This window comes from Ursus maritimus, unplaced genomic scaffold (genome assembly GCF_017311325.1).
Source record: "Ursus maritimus isolate PB19 unplaced genomic scaffold, ASM1731132v1 scaffold_16, whole genome shotgun sequence".
Classification (NCBI taxonomy): domain Eukaryota; kingdom Metazoa; phylum Chordata; class Mammalia; order Carnivora; family Ursidae; genus Ursus; species Ursus maritimus.
In genome coordinates, this window is record NW_024424008.1 from 46,647,227 (window position 1) to 46,660,639 (window position 13,413).

A 13,413-nucleotide genomic window follows, 5' to 3' on the forward strand; every position below is an offset into this window, starting at 1 on the left:
GGGAACAAGGACGCTTCCGAGGCAGCTGGCGTGATAGGGACTAATCATCTTACACTCCTCACCCTCAAATCTTCCCAGCAGGAAAAGGGAGAAGACAGCAGCGCTGGGGCTCCCCCTGTCCTTCCTCCAAGGACAGAGGTAGGCAGGGCAAGAAAATACCCAAACGGAAGAATGCGAAGTTTCACCCGTCAGCCCTGAGAGGAGTTACAACTTAAAACCTCTAATACCCATTTCCTTAGGCCGTCCTGAAGAAAGCTGATAGGGATGGGGCGGTCACAAGGCACGGCCCCTACGAGCAGACTGAGGGTTGACGCACCTGGATGGTGTCCAAGGCCAGGTCAGACCAGTACAAGCAGTTGTGCTCATAGTCAAAGTCCAGGGCGACCGCGGCCCGCAGCCCGGTGAGAGGCAACTGCTCCGTGGCTCCCGAGGCCAGGTCATAGCGGTGGATGGACTTGCGCACGGCGTACAGGATGAATTCGTTCTCCTCTGCACAGACGCGGACAAACAACAGAGAGCGTGGACGTGGGAGATGCTGAGGAGGTCCTAGCAGGTCTGACCTCTCTTCTGCTCACACATAAACCTCAGAGCCACGGATCAAGTGGCAGAGCATGGGAATCAAGGTTTAGAAGGTGTGAGAAATGGAATCCCACCTCCACCTTGAGGGGCAAGTTACTTCAACTCCTGTAAATCTGTTTTCTTGTCTGCAAACTGTCTTACTTGTTATATATATATATATTTTTTTTTTAAATTTAGAAGCTCCAGTCATGCTCCAACATCCACGCTTCTGAGCTCGGCTCAGAAGTCCTTAGAGTCGCACATGACAAAATAATCACCCCAGTCAGCATGTTCTCCCCCGTCACATGACTGTATCACATGGCACCATAATCATGCTAATGAGAGATCCTCAGTCACCGAAGACTTGTAGCTAACCTGTTTGCTCACCCATCCAATATTATTCGCAATGACATACAGCAATTACATCAACCTGTTATAGTTTCAACACGGTAATAATACATTTGTTCTTGAATACTTACAAAATGTTTCCCAACATAATCACACAAAGATTCAATCTCTTCTTAACAAACACTATACGACGTCCATACTACGTGCCAGGCATTGTTTCACCGGTGTAATGACTGCATCATGGAAGAACCACTACGAACTCAATTTTACAAATGAGAAAACTGACAGCAGAGAGGTTAACCCACTCGAGGTCACACAACTAGTAAGTGGCAGGACCAAGGCTTGAACTCGGGCAGTGTGGATCCAGAATCGTGTTTTACCCGCTACACAAAGCTGCCTCTCGCAATGTAGAGGCTAACACTGTCGTTTTTTAAGACGCCGAGTGCTCTACGAAGACTTACTTAATGTCAGACAACTAGTAACTAGAAGAGCTGGTGCCCTCTCTCTCTCTTCCACTTAGGGAACAGCATGGAAAACACGCAGATTCTTCCTTCTTCCACGGCGACGGAGATGTGCAACACGGCCGCGTCCACGTCTAACGCGACCACTTTGACGGTATGTTGCGTATGGGACCTGAAGGCCTCTGCTGCACGCCTTCGCAATGACCGTTTCTCTCTCTCTCCCTCATTCCCTTCATTCGGTGAGTTCACATGCACTAGCTACCCGCGTTACAAGGGCTTCAACACAGATAATGCACCCCAAAATAAATCTACCTACAATTTTTAATAAAGGAAACTCTGCCATCTTTTCCTTTGGTCTCACTGCACTTCAAAACTATCTAAGCCACCACCCCATGGTAACTGATCTCTTCTTCTGGTTTTCAAGAAAAGCTTCCCACCGTACTTTTCAGCAAAGGGGATTCATTAAGATGAAACCTGCCGAGCCTATAAATGACACAGAAACCAGGGACGCTCATCGAAGTGGCCATGGAGACCATGGAGGTTACACGCAGGGCAGCAAGCCTCCCATGCGACGTCCTTAACATCTGCAAGCCCCATTCTGTGGCTTCGCTCTATCTTCTAACCAACTGATGCCTTTACAGCAGAGCCTGGTCCAGAAAGACCTGCCCTAGGATTAGGTACAGAGGAACATTCTGCATTTCCGTGTTCAAAACTGAACGTAGGAGAGGAACAGAATTCTTGGCCAATCCCAGCCATGCCCAAGCACCACCTGGACATCTGTGTTATTACAGTAATCATAAAGGAAGAAAGATTACTTCATTTTTAAAAATCCTTCCAGATGCCTGGATGACCTCCTCTTTGCAAAGATACTTCAGTTTCCATCAGCTCTAGGAAATCGTCCTTTCCTTTCGTGGGATACCCTTGCCTTCTGTGCCACTTTTTTTTTTTTTTTTTTTTAACATTTAGGAGGTGGCCTACACAACAAATGTGATTTTTCCACTTTGTTCCCTGTTCTATTTTTCTCCTCAGAAAAGAAAATAGCTCTTCTACCAGTTTAGATGGCTTTAAACAGTTTTGTCCCTCACTGAATTATCTCCAGAAATGTTTATTACAAAAGCATGTACTCCAGCCCTTAAGAGCAATCACTCAAACCCTACTCACCCAAACCCTCATCAATAACAGCTCTTGTGAGGAGCATATTTGAATATTATCTGCTCATTTGTGGGAATCTGCTGAAGCCGCGTTCTTTTGAAGTCTCCACAGTGAGGGATGTTAATTACTCTGGTAATGATGGAAGATTAAATTAAAGGGCTAATGAGCTTAGCATGAAAAACACCGGGGCATGCTGGCAAGCAGCAAGCGCACAAGGGGGGCGCTCTGCCCCGCCGGCGGAGGACCACGCACTTCTCGAGACCCAGCGGGCGCTGAGGGCTGTTCCATCAGATATCACCGCCACCATGGAAGTGTGCTCCAGACATTCACCTTCACGGAGAGGTAAGAGCAGGAGGAAGGGCTCATGGGGAATAAGGAAGCTCTACTTGAAGAAGTACTAGAAACAGAGCAGGAAAGGAAAGATGCTAAGAGATTAACTATTTGCGAGGGTATCATCTTTTCGAGACTAGATGCAAATGCTATACACCACCTGTGCCATCCCCACTCACTCAACTTAGAGCATGTTTGGACCACACTCTCACTTTACAGCGTCTGCACTCACTCCAAAGAAGTTTTTCCTAATGAGCATGCATCATGATCCCCTAAAATGATGGGAATGACACTCATTTGCCACGTGGGCGATATCCGAGGAAGAGCATGGGGAAGAGTCTGGCTTTGAGCTCTGTCACTTACCAGGTGTGTGACCTTAACATGCTGAACATGCTTCTTTATTTATTTTTTATAAATGGAGCTTATGACAGGATCTGCTCCACTGGGTAGTGATAAGGATTAAAATGACAACACATGGAAAAGCACATTAAAATGTGTGAAATTCCATTAAAGTATTCATTATACTTGCTACTATACAAATTAAGATAGACCACTTAGCTACTTGCCCAAAAGCCACAGGTCTCTTTACATTCAACTCTGACAAACAGATCAAGGAACACACCAAAGACCCCCCCCCAAAATGCCTAGGATACAAGAGGTTCAGAATAAACTCGGTCCAATGAACAAAAGGAGTTTCCCTCAAAAAATACTTTCCATTCCTATAAAAGCATAAGGCTATAAATAAATTTGGTTTGGATACCAAGCTTAGGGAAAAGGGGAGCTCTGCGATCTTTGTAATTTCCATGTCCTTCCTCCACTAAAGTTAGAAGAGTCAGAAGCCTAGACCTGTGTGAGATCGTGAGGGCGCTATAGTGAATATCTCAAGAACTCAAAGGCAAGAAACCACCTCTTACCTGCCAAGGGACACGGGACCAGTTCTCCTTCCAGTCGTGTTTCAACGTCTCCTCCGCTACAAGTGTCCCCAGAAATCTTCCGATAGCTGTCACCCCCCCACCCCAAGAGCAAGAGGTCAGACACAACCAGGAACAGTCATTAAGTCTCCATAACTGGAAATATATTTTCTATCCATGGACAATACCATCCATCTATTCATTTCCCTATAGGACCAGGAGGACATATCAGCGTTCTGAATTGGTCCTGCTTAGAGTTACATGGGGCAGCCCACACAGTTGTGAAGCTGTCCTGGGCAAGAGTTTACATATATCTCTCCAACAAACTCCAGGGAAGATGTGTCCTGGCTTAAGTTTATGACTTAACACACAGCTAGAGCTGCAGAGAAGCTCACAGATTTGCATTTTTCTCACTGAGGGTAGAAGAGTTTGTAAACATCCAATTTCTAAATATTGCCCAAGCTCCCTGAGACCTACTAGCTTAGAATCCACGCACTTGGAGTATGAAACAAACCCAGGTGGTCCTCTCTGCTTTCACACCCAGTTCAGACCCCTCGTGTCCCAGCCATGGCAACCATTGGGAGACGTACCCTCTTGTTCTCCTGTAAGTAGAGCCCACAGGACAAGGCACGGGAGGAGAGGAGGACTTCCCAGAAAACTCAGGATCCGGAACACAAACCTCTAAGGCCAAATCTTCACTCATCTTGAAGCCGAAGTCACTAAAAAGGCAATTGGGATTCATTAGGGCCACTGGTTTACATACTTGGGGCATGTCAGTACCAACCCTTGTGACTTCTCCCATAGTGCCTACTGCTTTACTGTAAGTTACTTAATACGTCCCTTTAAAGAATGTTCACCATTTTATATGAACACATTTTTTTTTTAAGATTTACTTATTTATTTATTTGACAGAGAGAAATAGCCAGCAAGAGAGGGAACACAAGCAAGGGGAGTGGGAGAGGAAGAAGCAGGCTCCCAGCAGAAAAGCCTGATGCGGGGCTCGATCCCAGAACACCGGGATCACGCCCTGAGTCGAAGGCAGACGCTTTAACAACTGAGCCACCCAGGCGCCCCATATACGAACACATTTTTAAAAGAAACTTTACATCTGAACCATGATTGGAAAATCACAATCATATGCCAAAATTAAGACAAAAACAATATAAATCATTATACCAAAATACAAAATAGCATTAAATTTTTTAGCTGGACACAGTTCGCTACATAAAGACTCTAGGTCTGCCTGGTCTTTGTTAAGAGGAATTAGGAAATGGGGGCGCCTGGGTGGCGCAGTCGGTTAGGCATCCGACTCTTCGTTTTGGCTCAGGTCATGATCTTAGGGTCCTGGGATCGAGCCCCACATCAGGCTCTGTGCTCAGCACAGAGTCTGCTTGAGATTCTCTCTCTCTCTCTGTCCTTCCCACCCATGCTCACTCTCTCTAAAATAAATAAAATCTTAAAAAAAAAAAAAAGAGGGATTAGGAAATGTTAAAAAGTTACTAGCACCCAGTGATCCTTTCCCCTTGATGTGATTAAAAGAATTAAAAAGGAAATTTAAAAGAATAGTCTTTTTTTTTTAAATTAAAGATTCAATGTTATTTAAGATCATGTCCATGTACTACCTAAATCCATCCTGTACTTCGGGATACAGCGCTTTGGTCCCTGAGACCTTTCACTAATCGGGGGCCACACATCTCTGCCAACACATCCATCTGCGAGGGCAGAGCCCCGGAGTAGGCAGCAGGGAAGCCAGGTCGAGTCCCAACTCCGCCCTTCACTGCATGACTCGTCCGGGCTGCATTCAACAACCCTAAGCTGAGACCCTAGCTCATTCCCGAAGCCCTGCCCAAAACTTAAATTCTGTGCTCTACTCAAAAGGCTTCATTTACTCTATTCAGTCCACTGAATACTTATTTAACACCTTCTCCACGAGACGTATTAAGAGGAACAGGGTTAAGTGGTTTGTGTTGTTTATCATGTCATAATCCACATTTAGCAATTTGTAGGAATTTTTCAGAAGGGAGAGTTTTAGTACTGTATCAAACAGGTCTCATTCATTAAATTAGGTAATTTTCACCAAACGGCTGCTTAAAATCTTTTGGGGGGCGAGGTGGAGCCTTAGCTAATTACTTATTTGCCTCCAACGGCAAAGCAGCCGTTCTTAGGGAGGTTTCTTCACTCTGTACAGGTCATGGCCTAACGGCTGTGCATACACAAGGGAGGGTCAAGCCTGGCTTCTGAAAGACTACCTCCAAAAGCAGGAAATATATGGGCCAGTGGCTGGGCTTCCCAGAGAGGTCAGAAAGGCCTGTCAGAAGCAACCAGACTTTCCAATGTAGTTGCCCCTCAGGAGCTGAACTAATGCACAAAGACGACAGGCTCCCTCCTTCTCAATTCCCCTCCTGCTGTCGACCTTCAGACCATCTCCTTCCTCATGCCACACTCCAAGGCCACCAAACATTTCCAAGAGCCACCCAGTCCAGCCAGCTCCTTTCTAGCAGCTGCACCAACAGGCCTTGGGTCATCACCTTCATGATCTCCTATGGCCTAAAGCCCAACTCCGTGAGGGGCAAAGGCAGGTGGTCTTCCTGGTCTATAAGAAAGACTCAGCACCTCATGGCTTTCCGTGAGTCTGCTGGGGCGAGCGTGGAGACCAGTGGGAGCCAAGCCAGTTTACCAGGAAGGGACGCCAGCCTCTGGTTTTTGTTTGTTGTTGTTTTGGTAGAAGAGGGGCAGATTTTAGAGAAAAAACATAGTAGTGGTCATTAAGAAAAAAACCCAAAGAGTTGTTAGATTTTCTTGCATGCTTTTTTACTTCGTTTAGTTTTGAAGTAGTTAACGGGGATATGAGAGGGAAGAAAGAGAGCACTATAACTTTTTCCAGAGGCCTCTACAGTCAGGGGGACCTCAGGCCAGCAAAAACTCTCGGATTAGAATTGCAATTTGGGGATCTTGAAGGGAGAGCAGAAGGCAGCAAAGGGGCACCGGACTGACACCTCTGGAACATCAAACAGCTCTGTGGTTTTGCAATGCAAGGGTCTACGCTGTTATCTTGGAACCACAGAGCTTTCAAAGGCAACGTGGGTCTTGTACTGTCTAAAACCCTGCTGTTCAAAGGATGGGTTTACAGATAAGCAGGACCAGGATCAGCGGGAGCCTGGCAGAGCTACAGACCCCCAGAACTAGAGTCAGAGCTGGCATTTTCACCAGATCCCAGGTGATGCCCATGGACACGCAGGTTTCAGAAGCACTGGTCTAGGGCAGGAGCGGGCCACACCTGGTTACCTGTTCTTGTAAAGAAAGCTCTATGGGGCCACAGCCATGCCCCCATTGGCCACCTACGGCTGCTTCCGTGCTACCACGAGCAGTTGCAGGGCTGCCAACAGAGACCGTAGGGCCTGCAAAGCGTAAAGCATTTACTCCGTGGCCCTGGTCCAACCTCTGGACTAGAACATATCAGAGGCTTCTGGCTTTCGTCAAGATAAGTGTGGCTTCCCAAAGCAAACTTTAGATTTTTTGTGCCTCTGCAACTACTGAGAAATGAGGTATGCGCTTAGTTTGATACCCGTGCTCGACTGATGGCCTCGCCTCGCCTGGGGTGATTTCGTGCTGGATTACAGACTCAAAGGACTGCCTCGGGGCTCCAAGACCCTATGTGCTTTCAGGCTAGAATCCTCTTCTAAAGCTAAGCTCCGTTGTGATCATGGACTCTCCTCAAAAGCCTTCAAAGACCCCCTCCCGCTTACAGAATAAGGCCGGTACGCTTTTTGTCTCCACCCTCCCGGAACGGCCTCAGCTCCACTCGCTGACCTCACTTTACACCTCCAAGGCATCCAAGCCAAACTGCCGAGGACTTCCCCGCCTCCGCCCCTCCCCATGGCGGCCACCTCTGAGTGCTCCTGTCCACGGATCCAGGTCCTTCCTTAAGGTCCATCTCAAACAGTGCAGCCCCCGAAACTTCCTGATTTGCCGGCAGCACATCAGCCTCCTCCTTCCTGCCGATAACCACAATAAAAGCACCCATTCCTTCTCCAAGGTGCGTGCAGCTTTCCCTCTCTGGCCACGTTATTTGTGCATCTGTGGCTTCTTCTGCTTCCCCCTTTCCCAGCCGTGCCTTGGGTACTTTGCTTCAGGACGGAGGAATATACAAATATGTATGTACTGACCTCCCCTATTTCTGTAGAATAGGGCTCTTAAGAAAAAGGAGTGACCTACAATGGAATCTTGAAGCTGCCCTTGTAGAAATAAATGCCAGGATAATCGCCTCCTAAATCAACTACTGCAGGTTCCCTAAGGTGTGACCTCTCCCTCATTTCATAGCTGTAAGAACAAAAAGGAATAAACTAGGTAGAAAGTGCCTAGCACATAAAAAAATGCTTAATACATACTGACTGCCTATGATTTCCCTTCTTTTCCTCAGGAGAAGGGACTGTGTCCTAGTCTTATGTGCCACATTGCTGGCTGAGGAAGACACAACCCAGCCCCCGGGCATCGAAGAAGAACCAACCATTCATAGTCCTCTCGGGTGCAGGAGCAGTTGGACACGACCACTGGCCTGTCAAAGTCTTCTCCATTAAAGCACGTGGCGTGGGGAGTCCTCCGTTTGAAAACGGTCTTGTGTCCTAGCAAACACTCGTTGCCCCGCTCATCAGATGGTGACCACAGCTTGTAGTCGTTCTCTGTGCAGGGAACCCCTGGGGAAAAGGAAATGCAGCAGGAAGCATTTGAGGGAGACCCTAGAGGGCAGGCTTTCCCGTTCTCCCCAGCCCCCCAGCCCCCCCGCCCGAGCACCCGCGTCAGGCAGTCCTGCTCGGCTCAGCAGGCACACGGACAGCTGGAGCTACCCCAAGCCTCTGATCAGCTTGCTCTGATGCCGGGAGGCACCCGTGCCAATGGACATGGTACCTCCCGAAACAGATGCTCGTCTGAGAAAGCTGGGAAGAAGCAAGCCAACTCTAGCACCATCGAAACTTCTGAAATATTTTAACAGACTCTGCAGTTCGCTCCAGAAGTAGGTATCAGAGGGGCTTTTTCTCCCAGGGAGTTAGGGTGAGGCTGGATCCTGGATAGACAGATAGTGTCCTTCAGGAGTATGGTTTCCTGCCTGCTTCCTAGGGAGGGGAGGGGAGGAGGCAGGGTGGGCACGCCTGGAAGCAATGGCTTGAGAGCAATAGACAATTCACTGTCACTACTTGGAAGGTACCGAATCTTCATGGAAGGAGGCTGAGAAATGGTAAACAGCCTGGATGATCGCTCCTCTACCACATTCACTTGGAATTTAAGTAGAATGGTTTCTACAGGAATTCCAAAGTGTACCTATGTGTACACTGGTACTGTACGTCTGCTTTACAGATGTTTCTTCAATCGGATTACATGCTGCCTGAAACTGATGAACAGCTATCAACTCATTGCCATTTCGATCAGCAAGTACTTATTAAACCCTGACTGTAAGGCTCTCAGGCTGTTCGGTGGGTGGAAAATACACTTGCATGGGACAGGTTCTTATTTCCAAAGACCTTATAATCTGGTTGATGGGGAATGATACAAACAGGGTGACAGACACAAATACAGAACTCAGGGCGTGAGGAGTACGCTTATGCTCTGGACACAGAGAAGAGGGGAGAGGTCTTCTGGTAGGAATATTAGCCGCCAAGTACACTGGATCCTGAAACAGGGAAAGGATTTCAACCAGGAGAAACTGCATGGGTAGCAGAGGGGACATTTCGGTCAGGGGGAAGGATGTGAGTCCAGGCAGGAGGAGGAAAGAGCAGGGCTGCAGGGGGGGTGGGGGAGGAAGGAAGATGCGGAGTCACGCCTCTCCCTGTTTACTTGCATATCCTGTGCCTACCCTGGTGGACGCAGAGGAGATCCTAGACAGCTGGGAGGACCATGCATCATCGGGTACACAGCCATTCACACAGGACTCACTCACTCAATCTGTCAAACCGGAACCACCGATTGAGAAGAATGGTTTTCATTTACTCACACACTGAACACACGTATACCTAAGCCTACTGCGTGCCGGTGACTGCGCAGGGACTGAGGACACACACGAACACAAGGTCCTCCCAAGAACAGCCTGAGTAACTGTCTCTGCACATCCCAGTCACTCACTGCACACGTGCGCACCTCCTTCCAGGGCTACCGACTCTGCGCGTGCGCACCTTCTTCCACGGCTACAGACTGCGCGGTACAGAGGACCTCAGCTGATCTGGCCTGTAAATGTTTCCACGGAAAGGGCGAAGGAGGCAGCGGCTTACCCAAGGCATCCGTGGCATTGACCTGGAGGATCAGCCAGTTGTGGACATTCTCCTTGTTGGAGCCAAAGATGGTGAAGATGGTGCTCTTCTCGCCAGGTTCCGTGAGGAGCCCGTACACAAACACTGGCTTCTCGGAGAAGATGAACGTTTTCCAGGTCTCCCCTTCGTTGGTGCTGTATCTGTCCAAAGACGAGGAAGAGGATCCTTGTGGTTAAAGTCTCTAGGGCAAAGGCTTGGTTTCCAGATAACATTCACTAGGGAGGGGAGCCAGGACTCCTTGGAGAAATGGCTGAAGCAGGGAACATTCAAGGTTGTGCTGGAAAGCAAGGAACTGCTCAGGGACTAATGCGATCGGTGCAAAAGGCCACAGCAGCCAGCTCGATAGAGCTCTAGCTGGTCAGTTTGGGAAAATTTGAACATAAAAAGAAAAATGGTGGTAACAGATTGTACACTAAATAAAAATAGGGCAAGGGTCTCTGAATGATCCTAAAAGGGACAGAGAAGGGAAGTAGGGACATGTTTTTCTTATATTACAATGCTACCTGATATATGTTGAAAACGATGACAGCATGAGAAAAATCACCATCCCATCACCCACGCTCTGATAACGAACCAGGCAACATGATCACTGGATGCTAAAACCACTGGGTTAAAGAATGCTGGGGACCAGGGTGTTCACATGGTCGAAAACTACCACCCCACAGATGAATCATTCACTACAAATGGGGAAATGCAATCCTACAGTGGACCAGTCACAGCCGTCACCAGACTTAGCACCACGAACAATGGGACAATCTGACATTACAGGCCTCCTGGGTAAAGCACTATGAATACCACATCATCTCTGTGCTATTCTGTACAACCAGACAAATCCAGCATGGGCGACGTTCTACATGGCAACTGGTCTGGATTCTTCTAAAGCAAAAGTGAGGCCATGAAAAACTTAACAAACCAACAAAAGAAGGCAGAAGGCTTGTTACAAAGAGACTAAGGAGGTGTTAACGACCACATGCAATGTGTAAATCTTGTCTGAATCCTGCACTGGGTTGGGGGAGGCAACTGTCAGCATATAAATATAAGGTATAAGGGACACTGAGTACCTATGAATTTTTTTAGGTGTGATAATGGCATTCTGATTGCATAGGAAAATACCCTTATTTATTGGAGATACATGTTTTCGGTATTTAGCTATGAAGGGGCATGATGGCTGCAACTTTCTTTCCAATGACTCAGCAAAGAAGGACACGCAGATGGAAAGACAGGCAGACAGGAGGAACAAATGACAGAAGTGAAGCAAACTGGCAGAATGCTAACAGCTGCTGGTTCAGAGTGAACTTATGTGACTGTTCTTTATACAATTCTTCCACCTTTCCCTGTGGTCTGACAGATTTTTAAGTTGGAGGAAAAAATATGTGCAGAGAAAACTCTCCAAGGAGGTCTACCTCAGAACAAGAAAGCAAGCTCTTGAAAAAATCAGCACTGAAATAATTGTGCTGATGTTAAATTATCTTTTGCATTGAAGGGGAAGAGGGGGAGAAGGGGAAAATCTGCCTAACACTTGCTTCATCACCCAGTACACTGGCGACATCCTCAGCCTGAGAAAACACTCAGTGAAAGCTTCCTTTAGTACCACGGAGCTCTAGGGTCTGTCTGAAGTCCTAATGACACACAAAACTTCTTTCTTTCACCTTTCCCATATTTTTGAGATTTTAGTTTGATTCCCTCAGCCACCTCATCCTTGACATAAATCTTTCACAACATCATGCAATCCAAACGCTTCCTCCCTAATTGAGATTACTAAAGTGGATAATTCTGCAAGAGGCTGTGGGTTCAAAAAGCAGGGAGGACTAAATGACTCCTCCACAGATCTCCCAAACAGGACAAATTCTCCTCTGGTTGAAACACTTTTGGTTGAAGCTAATTTTGAAACAGATCTGGGGTTAAGTGAACTAGTTCACTTGCCTTATACCAGTGTGATGAGCTAAGGGCTGGGTACCACTTTTAAAGCAAAATGAACCAGCAGCGTTGGTCCATCATCCAGACAGGATGGGAGCTATCCATCTGCTCTGTGATAATGCTGGAAGTCCATCTATTTGCACATTTCTTAGTTAATTCTATTTAAGAGCTCCTCGAACCCCAGATAACCTTAGGAAATGAAGCATCCAATTTGAGAGGTTCCCAGAGGACTCTGTGAGGATGCTTGAATGAGACCAAGAAGCAGGTGCATGGCCAAGCACAGGCATGTATTCGAGAATAAACTGTGCATTTAGAAAATGATGCTTTTTCAGATTTTCGGGGAAGGGGCAAGGCACATTACCACTGCAACAGTTTGGGGGATCATCTACTCTGGACCAAGTTCTGATCCCTAGAGAAGGACCTGTTTTGATGACGTGAAAATGACAAGAACCTTGGCTAGAAAACAAACCCAAGTCATCTCTGTGCTCCTACAATCATGAAAGACCATACAGAGCCCCAACCTTTAGGAATGGAGGATTCAAAACAACCAGATAAAAATACAGATATAAACCCCGTGGTCAAAAACTCTCAAGGGGATGAGAAGGTCATTTAATAGAATAAATGTATCATAACATAAATACAACCACAGATGCACTACGTAAGGGAAGTGTTGACAGATACTGAACTGAAGACCCTACTGTGTGGCCGGCATCCAGAAAGGTCCTTGATGAACTCAGATTTTTAGGTAGCATGTTCATGATGAGAAAAGAGTCTTATAACCAAAGGCAAAAAAGTCAAGAGCAGCAGTAATCTGCTAGTTAATTCTAGCTGTAATTCTTACAGCAAGTGATCTGTAGGAACAGTGGCCAAAAAACTTAAATTCAAAGTGAGTCAAGTTATAAAAAGAAGTGGTAGATTAATGGGTCAGTGGGATGGTGGGTTGGATGCCTGGTAAATTCTACAAAGAACTGGCAAAAAAATTCTATGAAGAACTAGAAAGGATCATCCTTCTGATGGTCAACGTTATAAATAGTAACAATAGGGGGGAAAAAAGAGCAGAACCACTAATTTCTATTTTGGTTGTAGCTTTATCAAGAAGAATGATCTTTGAACTGGACAAGGCAGGAAAAAAAAAACAGGGACATTAAAAGAAAATAAGCACAAAAGAGACCACATTCTAGGGAATGGGAAGCTTAAAAATATGATTGCAGACTTCCTTCTAATAATCTCTGAAAGAATCATGGAGAACAGACCCAGATCTCTCGAAGCCCAGAGGAGGAAGAATTAGCTTTATTTCCCTGAAGAAGAAAAAATGGTTTCAAGAAGGGTAACAGCTGATCTGATGGATCTTAGAACAGAAGGCAGTCAGTCAGGGCTGGGACTCACATGGTTTCACACACAAGTCACACCAAACAAATCCTGTTTTCCATTTCTCGT

General features: G+C 46.7%; 1 protein-coding gene across 1 annotated transcript in view; it reads right to left on the reverse strand.

Moving 5' to 3' along the window:
* Nucleotides 1-13,413, reverse strand: part of SORL1 (sortilin related receptor 1) — a 154,159-nt gene that overhangs the window by 70,778 nt on the left and 69,968 nt on the right. The window contains exons 14-18 of the mRNA XM_008690173.2: nt 10,021-10,199; nt 8,268-8,454; nt 4,351-4,479; nt 3,764-3,849; nt 317-489 (exon numbers count right to left, since the gene is read on the reverse strand). Of these exons, the coding sequence (XP_008688395.2) occupies nt 317-489; nt 3,764-3,849; nt 4,351-4,479; nt 8,268-8,454; nt 10,021-10,199 (754 nt within the window). The remainder of the gene's footprint in view (nt 1-316; nt 490-3,763; nt 3,850-4,350; nt 4,480-8,267; nt 8,455-10,020; nt 10,200-13,413) is intronic.